At 39.6% G+C, this 19,059-nt stretch overlaps 1 protein-coding gene across 6 annotated transcripts in view; it reads left to right on the forward strand.

Moving 5' to 3' along the window:
• The window catches only part of synj1 (synaptojanin 1), a 113,544-nt gene that overhangs the window by 45,026 nt on the left and 49,459 nt on the right, over positions 1-19,059 (forward strand). For 5 of the 6 annotated variants that reach the window (XM_041210957.1, XM_041210956.1, XM_041210959.1 and 2 more), the window contains exons 7-13: positions 5-66; positions 222-318; positions 4,550-4,722; positions 4,814-4,895; positions 5,612-5,764; positions 7,078-7,243; positions 16,981-17,004. In XM_041210957.1, the coding sequence (XP_041066891.1) occupies positions 5-66; positions 222-318; positions 4,550-4,722; positions 4,814-4,895; positions 5,612-5,764; positions 7,078-7,243; positions 16,981-17,004 (757 nt within the window). The remainder of the gene's footprint in view (positions 1-4; positions 67-221; positions 319-4,549; positions 4,723-4,813; positions 4,896-5,611; positions 5,765-7,077; positions 7,244-16,980; positions 17,005-19,059) is intronic. The other variant, XM_041210958.1, reaches the window with a different exon arrangement.

A 19,059-nucleotide genomic window follows, 5' to 3' on the forward strand; every position in this document is an offset into this window, starting at 1 on the left:
ATAGGTTGGGTCCCATCGTGTACGAATGTCCAGGGGCTTTGAAGCCAATGCACCTGCCTTTGACAGGTATGGAGGCTGCTTTTAGCAGTGGATGCTATTTTTATTGGCCTGTAGTGACTGACTTAAGTTTATGCAAAAAATTGCTTACAATAAAGGTTTATATTGAATTATCTCTCAGATTTCCTTTTTTCCAAAATATAATTAGTTTTGAATTTTTACAGACATTATAGAACACTGAAAAAGCTATATGGGAAGCAAACGATAGTCAATTTGCTAGGAGTGAAAGAAGGAGAGCACATGCTCAGTAAAGCATTCCAAGTAAGTGACTATACATGACTGTTTCTTTTTATTTGTTCCTGGGACTTGAGCCTTACTGGCAAGGCCAGAATTTGTTGTCCATTCCTAATTGAAGATGGTAGTGAACCGCTGCAGTCCATCTGGTGCAGGTACGCCCACTGTGCTGTTTGAAAGGTAGTTCCAGGTTTTTGACTCTGATAGTGAAGGAATGGTGATATAGTTCTAAGTCAGGATGTTGTGTGACTTGGAGGAGAACTTGTAGGTGGTAGTGTTCCCATGTGTCGGCTATCCATGTCTTTCTAGATGGTAAATATCATAGGTTTGGAAGTTGCTGTTGAAGGAGCTTTGGCAAGTTGCTGAAGTTCACTTTGTAAATGTGGCACGCTGCTGCCACAGAGCAATGGTGGGATGATTGTTCGAGTTGGTGGAGAGGATGCTGATCAAGTGGCCTGCTTTGCCCTCGATAGTGTTATGCTTCTTCTATTGGAGCTAAACTCAACCAGCCAAATGGGGCGTATTCCACCACATTCTTGACTTGTGCCTTATTGATGGTGGAAAGGCTTTATGGATGCAGGAGGTACATTAATCCCAGAATTCTCGGCCTCTGACTTGCTCTTGTAGCTACAGTACTTATTTAGCTAATCCAGTTAAGATTGTGGTCAATGGCGAAACCCCCAGGATGTTGCTGGTGAGGGATTCAGTGATGGTAATTGGAGATGGTCATTGCCTGGTACTTGTGTGGTGTGACTGTAACTTGCTACTTGTCAGCCTAGGTTTGAATGTTGTCCAGGTCTGCTGCATGCAGGCACAGACTGCATTAGTATCTGAGGAGTTGTAAATGGTACAATGTGAAATCAACAAACATCTCTCTGGTTCTGACTTGATGGAGGGAAAGTGATTGATGAAGCAGCTGAAGATGGGACATTAATCTGAGTAACCCCTGCAGAGATGTCCTATTGCTGAGATGATTGGCCTCCAACAACCACACCCATCTCCCTTTGTGCTAGGTACGACTCCAACCATTGGAGAGTTCCCTCCCCAAACCATTCCCTTGACTTCATTTTTGCAAGGGGTCTTTGACGCTACACTCGGTCAAATGCTGCCTTGATGTTAAGTGCAGTCACTTTCATCTCTGGAACTCGTCTCTTTTGTCCATGTTTGGACCAAGGCTGCATTGAGGTCTGGAAATAAGTAGTCCTGGCGGAACCCAAACAGAACATCAGTAAGCAGGTTATTACTGAGTAAACATACTTGATAGCACTGTCAAGACACCTTCCATCACTTGCTGATGATCAAAAGTATACTGATGGGGCAGTAATTGGCTGGATTGGATTTCTCCCAATTTTTTGTGCACAGGACATACATTGGCAATTCTTCACATTGTTGGGTAGATGCTAATGTTTTAGATGTACTGGAACAATATGGTTAGGGATGCAACCAGTTCTGGGGCACAAGTATTCGGTACTACAGCTAGGATGTTGTCCGAGCCCATCGCCTTTGCCGTATCCAGTGTGGTCAGCTGTTTCCTGATATCACATGGAGTGAAACGAAATGGCTGAAGATTGACTTGGAGCCTCAGGAGGAAGCCATGCTGGGTCATCCACTTGGCACTTCTGGATGAGGTGGTTGCAAATGCTTCAGCCTTGTCCTTTGCACTGATATGCTGAGCTCTGCCATCATTGAGAATGAGAAAGTTTGTAGAAATTCTTTAGTTAGTTGTTTAATTAAGCCATTCATGACTGGATGTGGCAGAATTTTGATCTAAACTGTTGGTTATGGAATCACCTTGCTCTGTCTGTTGCTGCTTCCACTCTAACATGCATGCATGTGGCCCTGTGTTGTAGCTTTACCAGGTTGGCACCTCATTTTTAGGTGTGCCTGGTGCTGCTCCTGGCATGATCCCTCACGTTCCTGATTGATCCCCTGACTTGATGGTAATGGTAGAATGAGGAATATTCCAGATCATCAGGTTACAGATCGTGTTTAAGTACAATTATATTGCTGCTGATGGTCCACAGCACCTCATGGATGCCCAGTTTTAAGCTGCTCAATCTGTTCTGAATCTATCCCATTTTGCCAGGTGGTCATGCAACTGTGTGGAAAGATATACACAATGTGAAGATAGGACTTTGTCTCCACAAGGACTGTGCGCTGGTCACTCTTACTCATCCTGTCGTGGACAAATGCTTCTGCAACAGGTAGATTGGTAGTGAAAGATCAAGTAGGTTTTTTCCTTAGTTACTTCACTACCTGTCACTGGCCCAGATTGGCAGATACATCCATAAGGGCTTAGTCAGTAGTGGCGCTACCAAACCACTCTTGGTGATAGACATTGGAATCCTCTACCCAGAGTATATTTTGTGGCCTTGCTACCCTTGGTGCTTCTTGCCATTGTTGTTCAACATGGAGGAGTACTGATTCATCAGCTAGAGAGTATATAGGCAGTAATCAGGAGGTTCCTTTGCACATATTTGACTTGGTGCAGTGAAACATGATATTCGGAATCAATGATGAGGATTCACAGGGCTACTCCTTCTTGACCATATACCACTGTGCTGCTGCCTCTACTAGGTTAGTCCTGCTACTGGGACAGGGCATACACAGGAAGGCTCAAGGAAGAGTCTGGGGCATTGGCTGTAAGGTATGATTTGGTGAGTATGACTGTTAGGCTGCTGCTTGACTGGCCTGTGAGACAGTTCTCCTAATTTTGGCACAAGTCCTAGTGAGGAGGACTTTACAGTATCAACTGGGCATGATGTGCCTTTGTCGTTCCCAATGTCTGGGCCGATGCTGGGTGGACTTTTTTTTTTCTCTTTCTTGGCTTTTCTGCAATGGCTTGACATGACTGAGTGGCATGCTCGGCCATTTCCAAACGCTTTCAAGAATCAATCACATTGGGTCAGAAGTCACGTGTAGGTCAGATTGGGTAGGTACAGCAAACTTCCTGAACCAGATGATTAATTCTTGATTCTTTAGCTACAATCTAGAAGTGCCATGGTCATCATTACTGAGACTAGCTTTTTAATTCAGATTTATGAATTAACTGCATTTTAAATTCCACTAGCTGCCACAATGGGATTTAAACTTGTGTCTCCAGTACTTTAGTCTGAGCTTCTGGATTATTAGTCCAGTAACATTACCACTAAGCTACCCTATAAGAATAAGTTTCCCAATATGCCAGTTTTCAGGAAATCCTATTTTGTATATTGCCTCATTTTAATTTTTTAAATTCAATGAAATAATTGTGCTATTTAAATATTCATTTTATATGGTTTTAAATATGTGCATTTCTAGAAATGAATCACCTTCGGCTTTATTTTTATTATGCATTGATCTGTTTCTACATTTGCTTCAAACCTAATATTAGAAAAATGCTCCATGTTGTATTAGTAAAATACTTGTTTCTCTCTCCTGCAATATTTCTGGTTTATCCATTGATGACCTGTAGTGAATTCTGGGCAGTTTTACATGGTTTCCTTGTGAACCATTAGAAAAGTACATACTGTTTCTTTGGCAGCTCACCTGATTGGAAATGGATAGGTGAGCTGTATAGACCAATTAGGATCAAATTGGATCTTTGGGCTGCTGAGTTAGCAGATCTTCATTGGGTCAGCTGTTGCTAGTGGTGCGGTTGACCTCTGTGACCCTGAGTTTGATTTGTGAAAAATCAGCCAGGATTCCAACTTCTTGAGGTAATAATTCAGTTTAGAGGGTAGTGTAGAACAGGTGATGATAAATTGGTTGTGTTTTCCACTTCTCTCAATTTTCCATTGAGGTCAGTGGAGGAGACAGTTGGATGGAGCATTGAACTGGCTGCTATTGCTCTTTTGCCGCTGCTGCCCAGGTAAATTTATACACCCTGGTCACTATCCAGCAACTCCTGCAGGGAAGTACGTGTATGTGGAAATCAGATGAGCGTGCAGCTGGGCTCAGCCATGATGCCCCACCATTGCAAAAAAAACCTCCTGATGCTCACTGTCTGGGCTCACATAGGAGAGGTGGATATTCAGGAAAGGCATTTTAATGAATGCTTTGACGATGGGAGAGAAGCCAAAAAGGGAGGAAAGGGATCACAGCCTCGGTTTTGGTTGGATCTTAATAAAAATTCCAAAAGTGAGCAAATTGTGGTTAAACATCCTCCAATATTTGGTTGCCTCAGGATTATGATTTTCTGGTGTTATCTAAACTGACAACCACAAAAAAAAACAATGTATTATGCCTACTTAATCTGAGATTTATTTCTTTATGCTAGAGTCACTTGAAAGCCTGTGACCATGCTGTGGATGTTCCCATGGTGAATTTTGACTACCACCAGCAGGTAAAGGGTGGGAAGGCAGACAGACTTGTAAATGTGCTGAAACCCAAACTGGAAAAATTTCTGGACGAGTGTGGCTTCTTTTATTGTGATTCCAGTGGAGTTCAGGGGTAAGCTGATATACTCCACCCAAATTTGAATAGAACTTTTTATAGGAAGATAATACAGCAATTTTATTTGAACATAAATATTTTTCCACAGATGTCAGACTGGTACCATCAGAACCAACTGTCTCGATTGTCTTGACAGAACGAATAGTGTGCAGGCCTTCTTTGGGTTGGAGGTATGTTTTAAGTTGCAGTTATTTATTATTTCAATATTTTACATTAAAAAGTGGATCATCCAGCTTTTTTAAATCTCTGGGCAGCAAAGTTCCCATTTCAAACCCGGTCTTGACACAACAAACGGTTTGCAGCTGTTAAATGGAATATATACATCTGAGAGTTTGTGATGGTCTTGTTTTCTTTCACTGCTCAATATAGTAAGTTGCTACCCTAAGTTACCTGCAAAAGGGAAGTTTGGACTTCATTATTTGGCAAAGTTTAGTTTTCATATTTGAATCTATTTATTGGTACAGGAGCCCATAATTTTACATGGTGTCATTATCAGGTCCTTATGCAACCTTTACATAACTTGGAACTTTGTGAAGATATCAGTCTGGAAATGCAAAACACTCTTGTTCATAACAAAAGTTAATAAAATTATTAAATTACAAAGTCTTGCATGTGGATTGTATGAATCTTTGTCATTAAATGTAGTATGTATTTTATGAAGTGCTGTACATGTGAATGACGAGCAAGCAAACATTTTAAGTTCTTGGGAATGTTTTAAAGCCAAATTATAACCTTGTCTTGGATGACTGCTTAGGATAACTAAGATAGCTTAGAATGGTAAACTATTCTAGTGTTCAGTATTTAATTATAAACTACCAATATATAGTTCAACCCTTAACTGAATTTTGATTGCTTATGCCATCCTATGTTTTCCTCATCCCAATAGATGCTTTACAAGCAGCTCGACATTTTGAGACTAGCTGAGAAGCAGCAGATGGTCACAAGGTTTCAAGAAGTCTTCCGTTCCATGTGGTCAATGTGTGGTGACTCGATCAGTAAAATTTACGCTGGAACTGGAGCCCTGGAAGGAAAAGCTAAGGTACCGTACAGTTGCATACATCACTGGGAAATCTGATTGCCCAGTGCATTTTTTGCAGTTATTTTGCATATAGCTCTAGGCATTCTATGTAAAAAAAAAAAAAAAATTGTAGAACTGATGGTAGGGAACTCTCCAGTGTGATGAAATGTTATAGTTTAAGGAAATATTTTATATTGGTTTTACAGAGAACCAATGTGAAAATTTGAAATACACAAGTTGTGTGGATGTTAACAGACTCCAATTACTGTACATTCTGACTATATATTCTATAGGTAGGGTGTTTATAGAGGGGATTCGAGGGAAATTTTTTTTCACCTAGGTAATGATGGGGATTTGGAACTCACGTCTGAATGGTGGTAGAGGCAGAAACCCTCAACATTTAAAGAGTACTAGGACATGCACTTGAAGTACTGTAATCTACATGGCTATGGATCAAGAGCTGAAAAGTGGGATTAGACAGGCTACTTGTTGGCTGCCACGGATGCAAGGAGCCAAATGGCCTCCCTCTGCTATACATTTCTGTGATTCTATGCATGTACTATTGAAAATTTAGTGCAATGTATAGCACTGTACATTATTGTTAAAAAGATTTAAAGCAAAACCTTGAGCTTTGTCTTTTCAAATCGATGCTGGGAGGATGTTTTACCTGATGAGGGAGTCTAGAACTAAGGGGTATAATCTCAGGATAAGTAGCCAGCCACTGAGTTGAGAAATTTTCCTTACTCAGAGTAAGAATCTTTCAAATTATCTATCGCAGAGGGCTATGGATGCTTTGTTTTTGATTGTATTATATGCTAAGAATTTTGGACTTTTGGATTCTATGGAAATCAAGGGATAGAGGGATTAGGTGAGAAGATGGAATTGAGGTTCCACTAGCTATGATCTTATTGAATGGCCAAGCAGGCTCGAAGGACTATATGGCCCATTGTTCCTACTTTTTATGTCCTTTTGTCTTCGTTTAAATGCAAGATACTACCCTCATCCTTGATTGTTTTTGACTGCACTGAATAACAAAAGAAATAACTGTAGGTTAATCAGTAATATTGATCTACTTTTCTTTTCCTGCTTTCTCTGGGTGTTTTCCTAATGGTGAGTTAAATATACCAAAAGCTTAATAGAAAATTGACCTAGTAACACTTGTATTTACGTAGCACACTTTTACATCTAAATATCTTCAAGTGCTTCACGCAGTGACTGGCTTTGAAGCACAGAGAATGTTTCGATAATGTTAATACTATGTGTATTAATGCAATTATAAAATTAAATAATGAATTTCATTATTCACAGTAATGTAAGTGCTTTTTTTCCTGTAGGGTGGAAAGCTTAAGGATGGAGCTCGCTCAGTGACCAGAACCATTCAGAATAATTTCTTTGACAGCTCCAAGCAAGAAGCTATTGACATCTTACTACTTGGTAATACCTTGAACAGTGACTTGGCAGATAAAGCTCGAGCGCTCTTAACAACAAGCACGTTGCATGGTAAGATAATTTTGCTTCTCTAAATGGGTGTAGTGAATTTCAAACATTTTAGTAAGTTTATATAACAATCAACTTGTAAACTAATGCATAACTAAAGCTGTTGTTAAACTTGAAAGCCAGTTTAAGCCTTCAAAGCAGCTTTTAAGTCGCAATTTCTTTTTTAGGAAAATTACGTTTGACTTTTTAAGAAATGCAAGAAACAGAATTTAGCATACAATTCGTGCTGAGGTGCCCCAGATTTTTTCTGAAAGGGATTTTGACTGCAAGTACCTTTTACCTTTTGAGCTTCTAGAAGAGCATCAAGTTAAAAATAATCTGGATGTTTACCAGTCAGAAAAGACCATAATTTGGAAAAAAAATCATCCCATCATCCTGGTGGGAGGACTTTTACTGATGAGGGCATGGATGACTGACAAGAGTCAAATTCCACGATTTGTCAATATTTTAATTGCCTTTACTCATTTACTGTAGTTCTACACAATTGAAAAGAAAATTTATCTTTCCTTGCTAAGGCACTCATTTTACTTCCTCTCCTGTGCATGTTCAGATCATGGGATGAATAATCGTACAATTAAGCCTTTAACAAAAATCTGCACAATAAGGGCCTCAAGTGACTTGCTCAAATATTTTCCCTGATTTCAAATAGAACATTTTCTAAGTTGGACTACCATGGAAGGCATTGCCCTTGTTTTTTTTTATCCTAGTACCTAGACCAAGTGATTATTCTTCTAAGTATGAGTAGGTAAAGAAAGACTTTATGCAGCTCCTTATGTGTTGAAGAACTAACTGTAAGTACTTCACAATTAGGTCTGTGCAAATAATACAGTGAAGGACTAGTTAGTCTGTTTTTGGTGGTATTGAAGGAGAAATGTAAATCAGGACTTTGGGAGCACTCTCTATTGATATTGGAGTCTTGGAGTCATTGATGACCATCTAAACCACTGGACTGTGCAGATACATTTAACATCTCAACCAAAGGATGGCACTTTGAGAAATACAGCACTTTCAGATTTCCAGCATAGACAGAGAAAAATATTGTTGAGAAAAATTTATATGTAAAGTTGATAGTGTGACTTTGAATTGTGCTCAACCAAAACCTAGTTAGGTCAAAATATTGGTCTTTGGGCAAACAAGGAACCTTTTTAATACTGGGTATGAATAGGCTATAGCACCTGACACTATGTACAGTTCTGATTTCCCTAAGTGACAGACTAAAAATTAAGAATTTGTGTTAATTTCTAAGAAAGTTATACGAACTCGAACAAATCAACAGATTCACTAGATTTCACTACTTTATACCATGTTTCTAAACAATTAAAACACTAAGCCTTTGTGCTCATCTCAGTAACTTTGAACTGTGTCCCTGATGAAAATCTTTTTTGCAACCTTCTATGTAAGAGATGAACTCCCACAAAGTCCCTTATTTGTAAATGACCCAAATAGTGGCACCCCAAAATAGAGCAAAACTGAAGAACATGGGTGATAGCCTGTTTATATCTATCCCTTTTGATGTCCAGGCTACATAATGAACGTTCACTTACACAATTAATTGTTACTCGTTCACTTTGAATCACTGCTTGCAATGGCTGACCTGTCAAAAAGGTTATTTTTGGCAATGCTTTACTCCCTCTAGCCTACCTAGCCACAGTATTCCTTTTGTGTATTTCTAACAATAGTGGATCCCATTTGTTGTCTACTTCTTTTAAGATTTTCTGTTCCACCACTTCATATCAACAATGTACTCCACATACTTCTCAGATCTTTAGAAAGAAGCAACTTGCATTTATGTAACACCTTTTGTGTGCTTTAGATGTTCCAAGGCACTATACAGCCAGTAAAGTACCTTTGATGTGTAGCCACTGTATAAGGCAGGAACCATGACAGCCAAGTTGCTTATAGCAAGGTCCCAAAAACAACATTGAAATAAATGACCAGATCATCTGCTTTAGCACTTGGCTGAGGGACAAATATTGGTCAGAACATCAGGGGAACTCCCCTGCTCCTCAAATAATCCCATGGGATATTTTACCACAACCTGAGACAGGCCTCAGTTTAACATCTCACCTGCAAGACAGTGCCTCTGACAGTGCCTCACCCCATAAGTTATCGTGCAAGTAGGAAACACTGGTGTAAGAAAGACTAGTATGGAGCCAGGACGAGGTGCTCAGATCAAGGCTGAAGTTTAAGATCTTGAGTGGTAATCTCAGGCTAACTATCAGTACCTTACACAGGCAAGTATAGATAAGATCAACTGAAGTGTGATAAGAGAGGTGGGTGCAGGCTTCCGATTTTCTGACATTGGGACCAGTTCTGGAATGGGGGAAGCTGCTGAGGAGGAATGGACTTCACAAGAAATAGATGCGTACCAGTGTGTTTGAAGAAATTGTAAATAAATATGTGTAGATTTGAGCTAGTATAATAGGGCAATGCAGAACAGATTTTTCATTAAGAATAATTAGGATAAAGGGATTAGAGGTGTTAAAGGATAACCTGAATTATGCAAGGAGTTTAAATAATAAAGTGAATGAGCTAGAAGTACTGATTGGGAGGAAATAGAGGGGACAGGAATGACAAACCTAGTTAATAATGAATGATTGTGGAGTTGGGTGTTGCAGGAAGATAAGGCAGGTGGTGAGGTATTATTTGTTATCGGGTATACTTATAGTGGGCTTAAAGTGGTAGAGTTTCTTTGCATGTGACAGTAAAGAGTTAGTAATAGAACAATGCTTGCAGGCCACCAAATAATCAGTGAGACTAATGCAATTTTGTGGGAGATATTAAAATAGATCAGTGCAGGATCTTCAATTGTAATCCTGGGTGAGTTTTATCTTCTTATTGACTAGGGTGCACAATGGGAAGTCTTTATGCGAGCAGGAATTCATTGAAATTGTGAGCGACGTGGTATGTTAGAAAACCCACGAGGAGTAATGGAATATTGAATTTCATTTTAATGAGTCAATAATAGGAAAGTAAGGGAACATTGGTTGGTGACCATAATATACTGACAGTGGGCCGATATTGAGGGTCAAAAATAAAAGGAAGCAATTTAAGATGAGAAATTAGTTATTCATGAGATGTGAGCATCACTAGCAAAACTAGCATTAATTTCTCAGTGTTATTAGGGAGGGAATTCCAGTACTTTGACCCAGAAACAGTGACGGAAGAGTGATATAGTTCCATAGGATGGCGTGTGACTTGGAGGTGGTGATATTCCCATGTGTCTGATGCTTTTGTTTTCCTAGGGGGTAGAAGCCATGAGTTTCAAAGATGTTTTTGAAGGATCCTGGCTGCATTATTGCAGTGCATCTTGTAGATGGTACACATTGCTGCCACTGTGGTGGTGGTGGTTGGGGAGGGTGAATGTTTAAGTTGCTGGATGGTTTGCTGATCAAGTGGGATACTTTTGTCCTGGATGGTGATGAGATTCTTGACTGTTTTTGGAGCTCCAGTCATCCAGCTAAGTGGGGAGTATTCCATCGCTTTCCTGCCTTGTGTCTTGTAGACAGTGGGCAATCTTTGGGGAGTCAAGAGATGAGTTTCTCACCATGGAGTTCCCGGTCTCTGACCTGTACTTGTGGGCAGAGATTGATCCAGTTAAGATTCTGGTCAATGTTGATGGTGGGGGATTTAGCAATGGTAATGCCATTGAATGTCAAGGGCAGGTGGTTAGATTCTCTTGTTGGAGATGGCTGTTGCTTGTCACTTGTGCATGTTACTTGCCACTTAGGGATGGGCAATAAATGCTGGCCCAGCCAACGAAGCCCACATCCATGAATGAATAAAAAAATCATGGCAGGTCAAGCTTAAGTGCTGTCCCAGTCTTGCTGCATGTTTGCATGTACTGCTTCGGTATCTGAGGAGTTGTGAATGGTGCTGAACACTGTACATTCATCAGCAAACATCCCCACTTCTGACCTTAAGATAAAGCTGCTAAAGATGGTTCAGCCTAGGACACTAACCTGAGGCTGAGATGATTGCCTTCCAACACCCACAACTGTCTTCCTTTGTGCTAGGTATGAGTCCAATCAGTGAAGAGTTTTTCCCACTGATTCCCATTGACTTCAATTTTGCTTGGACTCCTTCATACCCAACTCTGTCAAAGCTGCCTTTATGTCAAGGGCAGTCACTGTCACCTCACCTCTTGAATTCAGCTCTTTATCCCATGTTTGGACCAAGGTTGCAATGGGGTCTGAGGTCAAGTGCCCCAAACTGGGCATTGATCAGCTGGTTGCTGTTTGATAGCACTTACACCTTCCATCACTTTACTTATGATTGGGAGTAGACTGTGTGGGTGGTAATTGGCTGTATTGGACTGCTTTTTATGAACAAGACATGCTTGGACAAATTTTCAAATTGTTGGGTAGCTACCAATGTTGTAATCATACTGGGCAACTGAGCTAGGAGCACAGCTAATTCTGGAGTGGAAGTCTTGATGTACTACAGTTGGGATGTTGTCAGGGCCTTTACAGTATCCAGTGCATTCAGCCATTTATTGATAGCGCATGGAGTCAATCGAATTGGTGGAAGACTGGCACCTGTGATGCTGAGAACCTCAGGAGGCGGCTGAGATGGATCATCCACTCGGCACTTCGGGCTGAAGGTGGTTGCAAATGCTTCAGTCTTGTCTTTTGCACTGAAGTGCTGGGCTCTGCTTTCATTGAAGCTGGGGGTGTTTGTGATGCTGCCACCTCCTCGTGTTAATTGTTTAATTGTCCATCACCATTTAGGACTAGATGTGGGGACTGCAGACTGTGGCTACTAACTCTATAAAAATATATAGAAATATGTAAGGTACTGTGATCTAAATCAAGACAGAATTCTGCTGGGTTCTTCACAAGGAATATGTTTAGCAAATAGAAAACTTTTTTGAGCAAAATTGGGGAAAAGGCTTTATTACATTGCCAAGAAACAATGCATGCAAGATGTAGCAGACAACAGGGACCAGAAAGAAGCCTTTCATCCAAGTTGACATCTATCAGTAAGTGCAGATCACGACCAGCTAAAGTAGTGGCAGAAACTTAGCTTTTGAATAATTGGGATCACATCTTGTTAGAAGCTGTGTTCTTCTAATTGATGAGAAAGAGATTTAATTAGAAAGTGTGCGGTGAGTTGCTGGTTCACAAGATGCAAAAGAAACTGAATACTGGAGCTATAGAAAAGAGCTAACTTACGCTTGAAATGGTTTCATAAGTAATGATTGCCATTTGGTAGTATGGCCAGGCTTCACGTGCACCTTCACAGGTTATTTACTCGTGGTGGGGACTTTTGATCTCTGTCTCAGTTTGACACTCTCTTCACCAACCAAACCTTCAGGAAAGTTATGCTTCACATTTTCTTGTTTCTTCATTGAAAAGTTTCTCATTTCCTCATTGAAAAGCAGTATCACTTGGTTGATTTACACAGTTTTAGATGTGTAATTAATCAAGAATTTTACTCCAATGACCAGTTGCTTGGCAATTCTTATAGAAAATTCTGGAAGACCAAATGTTAATAACATGGGTAGTTTGGATCTGGTAGTGCAGGCCCACATGGCAAAGTCAGGAACCACTTGACTTGCCCCAACAAAAAGTCTGCTGTTAAATGTAGAGTGTTCCTCTTGAGGCTTGAGTGAAGCTACTGGAGCAGGTGGCATGCTTTCACAAGACATTGTAACCTTGAGCCATTAAGTAAAGACAACTATTTTGGCACAGTTATACTCCAAGCCAGATGGATCGCACAGATCCTTTGGAGTCCCACTGTCAATTTTGGCACTATTTTAGTATGATCAAATTGGGATGTGGAAGCAGAGTGAATAAGCAAAAAATGGTGCAGTTCCTACCATAGATATAATCATCTGTTTCTTGGAATGAAGTTAACCTTGCACTGAAATTTTCTTAAAGGCCCTTGTGAAGTGATTGCATTATTTTGAATGTGTCTGGGTCACTTCAGTGGGGCAGAAAAGGTTGAAATCTGATAAATGTTCAAAATTATGGGAGTTTGATGTAAACTGAAAAGTGTTTCTGTTAGTCAGGGCATAAATTAGAAGTTTTTGTAGGCAATGGTTTGTTAGGATGTGGAATTCCCCATCAGGAGTAGTGTTAGGAGGAAAATTCATGATGGGTTTTGAAATGTAAGTGGACAAGTATTTGAAAAAAGAAAAACTTTAGAAGTAATGAAGAAACCACTGTAGAGTATGACTAAATAGCTGTCTCTTTCGAGGAGTAAAGAGCCAAATGGTTTCCTTTCCTTTTTCAGTGTGCATGGGTACGGGAGCCTGCATTTAGAGAATGTCTTTCGTGACTATAGGATGTCCCAACAAGCTTCACTTTGAAAATACCTAATTGGCTATATAGTCGCTTAAGTAAAGAAAGGAAACACTGCAACCAATTTGCACACAGCAAGCTCCCACAAACAGAAATGTGATAATGACCAGATAATCTGTTTATTTAATGACATTGCTTGAAGGATAAATATTGGCCTGGACACCAGAGAACTTCCCTCCTCATCTTTGCTTGATGCCATGAGGTCTTTTACACCCAGCGGAGAGGGCAAATGAGGCCTCGATTTAAAGTCTCATCAGAAAGCCTGCACCTCTGACAGGACAACACTCTTTCAGTATTGCACTAGAGTGTTGGCCTAGATTTTTTTTTTGCTTAAACCTCTGGAGTGGGACTTGAACCCATGACCCTCTGACTTAGAGGTGAGGGTGCTACCCAATGAACTATGGCTAATGTGCGGTTAAACCCCTTTCAGGCAATTAGAAAAAAAATAGACTTTGTTATGGTTAGGTGAGGAGGGGTCAAATGGCTCTCCCTTTTCCCACTCCTCGGTTGACCGCAACAACTTTTTTTAAAAAAATGCTAATTCAGTAATTTACGTTCTGTGACTGTAAAAGACAGTCGGACAGTTTTCTTTTTTTAGTAGAAAAGACGATAGTATTTATTGTAGTTAACCTGGTCTAAGTAAAATAATAGAAACTCTCCAACTTTCACATGCACCGACACATTCAACAATTCACACACCTAATTCGACAGAGTGGGAGGATGGATTAAATGATATCTTAAAGTCCAGTAAAGATTAAAATTATATGGTTCTCATAGGCTAATGTCTTGGATGGCTGAGCTCAGTGGTCCTTCTGGTTTTGATGTTGAGGCAGTTTAAAGATGTAGACTGACAATTTATCTATTCTTCTGGGGATAGGGTTTGGAAGTTATAAATCTATCTGTGGCATGTAGATAGTCAAACAGCAGACAGTGTTCAAGCTTTCAAGATTGGTGAAGAGGGAGAGAGAACGAGGCCCTCACAGGGGGCTTGCCACTTCAGCATTTTTTCTGCTTCCGTCTCTGATCTGGAGAGCACAGTTCCTTAAAAAGAGTTATCTGGCTTGTCACGTGATCCTCTCACTCTCTCCATCTATGAAGTGACCTAAAATGGTCATGGCTACTGTATTCCAGGTGGATGATTTGATTAGATTATGGCTGGCTGAATTCCTTTCTCAGCCAGAGTTTATTGCCTGAGGTGATCATATCTAATGCCCACCCAGATGATTGTCGGGACATTGTGAATGGATTTGGAGATGATCCCATTCTTAGTCCTTTGAAGCAGTTGTGATTTCTAGACAGGCTCCACTTAATGACTTTGGAATTTATCAAATACAGTGCAAATTTTCAGCCATCCTTGAAGCTGCGGTTTCAAGTAACTGGATTATGGCTTTGGCCTTTTTAAAATCCAATCAGTGGTTTCCAACCAATAAATTTATGAAGTCAATTTTTTAAAGCATGGCTTTGTAACAAATTGCAGTGTGCAACTGAACATTCCCATAAGTGTATTTATTTCCAGGAGGAAACAAAATCCATGTTTCTTCTTAGTATTGAATGTGTATTTTAACTTCTTGTCAAATGTCCACAAAAGATTTCTGGAGATTTGTAATGCAGAATTTTAAAATACAATTGTAGAAATGCATTTCCAAGAACTAAGTTTTTAATCTTCTCCATTTTGATTAGGCAAATTGTTGCTGAATCTTTAAAATCTTCCACACTGAAGATCTGGATGTTGGAAACTAGCTACATTGTTTCCCCTTATAAAAAGGAAGGGCTGCCAGGAATTGTCATTTAATAACTAAAAATGTATTACAGTTTTTAACTTTGTGTTACTTGTTGCAATTTGGTACCAGCTGGCTGACTTGACAGCAGTCTCATCTGAGTCACAAGGTTTTCAGATCAAGCCACACTCCGGATTTAAGCACTGAGGGAGGCTGTATTGTTGGAAGTGCTGTCTTTGCGATGAGCTGTTAATCCGAGGCACCGTCTGCTCAAGTGGATTTAAATGACACCAAAACGTGATTCGTTAATTTCCTGTTTGCTGGGATTTGAAGGCAAATTAGTCAGTGTTTGCTTACGTGGCAACAGCGACCACATTTCAGAAAAGTAACCCTTTCCTGTAAAATACTATGGGATTGCCTAAAGACATGGTGAGGCATTATATGAGTACACATTCTTCGGTCTTCCGATCTCAGTATATACAGTACATAGGACAGAACGTTGGTTGCTCGCAATCTGTTTTCCATGCAAATAGGATTTTAATACTGGGGTTTGCATATTATTTCACCTATATTTTTAACAGGTTTCCATTTTTGTACATCTTATTTTAAATTTTGATTCATGATTGTTTACCATTCCTATTGAAAAATCAGTTCAGGCTGCAGCAAAAATTGCTATTAACAGTTGCGACAGAAAACTTCCTCAACTTTCTGGATGTTTTTAAAAAAGTGTTTTGTTGATATGGTCATGAAACAACAACTGTTGAATCATCCTGCTCAGTGCTGTACGTGAGTGAGAAGTCCTGAACACATTACAAGAAGGAATTCCTGCTCTCTCTGCACGGTTCTGAAGGGGAAGTAAGCCAGGACTATTACCCCCTATTTCTAAATAGTAATTCAATCATCAGGTGTGAAAATTTTATGCTCAGCTGTGATTTTTTTCTTCTGTCAGTCTTCTCTTACTGACTTTTTAAAAATTTGTCCTTGGGATGTCGCTGGCAAAGCCAGCATTTATTACCCATCCCTAGTTTCCCTTGAGAAGGTGTTGGTGAGCTGCATGCAATTCATCTGATGTAGGCACTCCTACAGTGCTGTTAGGGAAGGAGTTCCAGAATTTTGACCCAGGAATGGTGATTTAATTGCAAGTCAGGGTGGTGTGTGACTTGGAGGGGAACTTGTTAGTAGTAATGTTCCCATGTGTCTGCCACCTTTGTCCTAGAGGTAGAGGGTGTGGGTTAGGAATAGCCTTTGTGAGCTGCTGCAATGCATCTTGTAGATGCTACATATTGCTGCCACTGTGTGCCAATGGTGGTGGAGTTAATATTTAAGGTGGTGGATGGGGCGCTGAACAAGCGGGCTGCTTTGTCTTGGATGATTTTGAGCTTCTCTAGTGTTTATTGGAACTGCACTCATCCAGGCAGGTGGTAAGTATTCCATCACACTCCTGACTTGTGCTTTGTGGATGATGGACGGCCTTTGGGCAGTCAGGAGATGAGTTACTCACTATTAGAATTCCCAGCATTTGACTTTTACAATGATTAATGTTACTAATAAATATGTGCAGATTCGTGTGCGGTGGAAATAAGTTTCACAATGTTTTCAAACTGCGTATTTCTAGCATTTTTTGTGTTGCATGGTGAGATTTCTTTTTACTTATGAAAGACCTTCCTATGCTTAATTGTGTTTAATGCTTTTTCTTCTCCTCTTGCTGTGGTTGCAGTTCCAGAATTGACACTTCAATCAGGTACAGTGCTTTGCCTAAAACCTTCTGAAGTAACAGCAAATCTGCCACTCTTTTCGTAAAGTAACCATCTTTTATTAATTGCTTAACATTTTCAAAAGGTATCAAATCTTTTTATTATTCTGTATAGATGACTCATTAAGGTTTAAGTTTTAAGATTGCTTTTCAAGATGGGTGAAAATTTGAAGATTTGTTCATAGCTGAGCAATACATATAGCATAGCAGTAGCATATCACTTATTACAATAAATATTCTTGCTATTAGGGACTGAAACTTCATTCACATTTATATGCATTATATTTACATTACAATTCAGGTCTCACTCGAGTACTGCCAAAAATGTATGGTCTATGGTAAACTTTTTAAAAATAGCTGCATGTACAAACACATCTTAAAAAATAGTAGTGAAGATGCTCATTTGATATTTATTGATGATTAATTCCTGTAATAGCTTATTCTAAAGTTTCTCCCGAGAGAGATTTTATACCCTGCCTTCAAAACTAGTTCCTACTTAGTTTACTCTCAGGCCATGTTAGCAGTAGTTTGAGAGACAAGTCTGCTGATTTGTCAGTCTGCTAAAGTAAAAGGAACTAAATTCATGATATACCTCTCATGTATAGGTAGCCTGAAAGCACAAATATTTTGTGTAGAACTTTCCTCTTCCCATTCCCACAAGTAACATTGAAACCTTATGCAATGACCAGGGTCACCAGAAAATTGTACGATATGCAAAAGTTGTCCCCACTAGCGCAAATCATGCTCAGCTTACCTCATTCTGAATGATGGGTCCTATTGCAGTTGATCAGACTGCAGGAATTCTTGATCTTGTAATTCATGAGTATTTATGGGGCATGAGAGAACGACGAGGGAGAGAGATGTGGAAAGAGAGAGAAGAGGAAAGTGACAATGTGAACTGAGCAAGGAGCAGAAGGAGAACACCAGTGGGGACTGGAAGGAGAAGCAGCAAATATTTTCCAGTCTGAATTGGGTGGAGGAGGTGGAGAAAATTGGTGGTATGAATTGGGGAAAGGAAAGGGTGTGAAGAAGAGTGAGCATGAACTGAGAAAAAAGTGGCTTTGTGAACTGGGATGAGTGCAGGAATGTTAAATGAATTGATTATTAGTTTAATAATTGAAAGCACTAGTACTATTCAAATAGCTTACAATTTACCCCAAAGAAATAATGGAAGTCACTGCAACTTTTACCAAATATTCCTTCAAATGACAGACGCATAATCCAAAGTGGGCAGTGAAATGGGATTAGTTTATAATTTATAGTCACTGGAAAGGAATTTCATGAAGAGGATGCTGTATGCATTATGCCTGATTCTAGCTCTTTCTGATACATTGTAATGCACACAGCAGTGTAATTGAGAGCCATGGTAAGTGTGACAGCATCATCCTTTAGAACATTTTAGGATTATGCGCAATTCAATAGGTTATATTTTCCTATAAAATTGGCTTAAATCCAGCTGTACAGATTTAATAGTTCATACAATGTTGTTGCATCTAGAATATTGATATTAAGGCAGTACTTAATTCAAGGTGTCAGTGGTAATGGAAAGATTAGTGCATTTAATTTTTTAATGGGCTTTGTAAATGATATCTAGTTTACTAAATCTGCTGCTGATCTGACTATAGGACATCATAGTGGTATTGTCACTGGACTGGTATTCCAGGGACCCAGGGTAATGTTCTGGGGACCAGGGTTCGAATCCCACCATGGCAGATGGTGAAATTTGAATGAATTCATAAAAAATCTAGAAGAATTTAAAAGTCAATCAGGTGTTTTGATCTATCTAATTGGTTGTCTATAGTAATGGAAATTTTCAAAAACTTCAGTAGAATGGAAGACATCCTGCAAGAATTTTACACTTGCTTCATGGGCTGATCTTGTGGAAAAGGCACCATAATTATAGATTCTTGTGTATACTAGGGAAGGTTGTATTTTAGAATTAAATAATGTATTCACCTACTGATAGAATTTAGAAAATTAAGTGCATCTAAAGATCCTGGGAACTGAATCAAAAGCTGATGGGAGTCAGCTGATTGTGGCCCA

The sequence above is a fragment of the Carcharodon carcharias genome, chromosome 18 (genome assembly GCF_017639515.1).
Source record: "Carcharodon carcharias isolate sCarCar2 chromosome 18, sCarCar2.pri, whole genome shotgun sequence".
NCBI lineage: Eukaryota > Metazoa > Chordata > Chondrichthyes > Lamniformes > Lamnidae > Carcharodon > Carcharodon carcharias.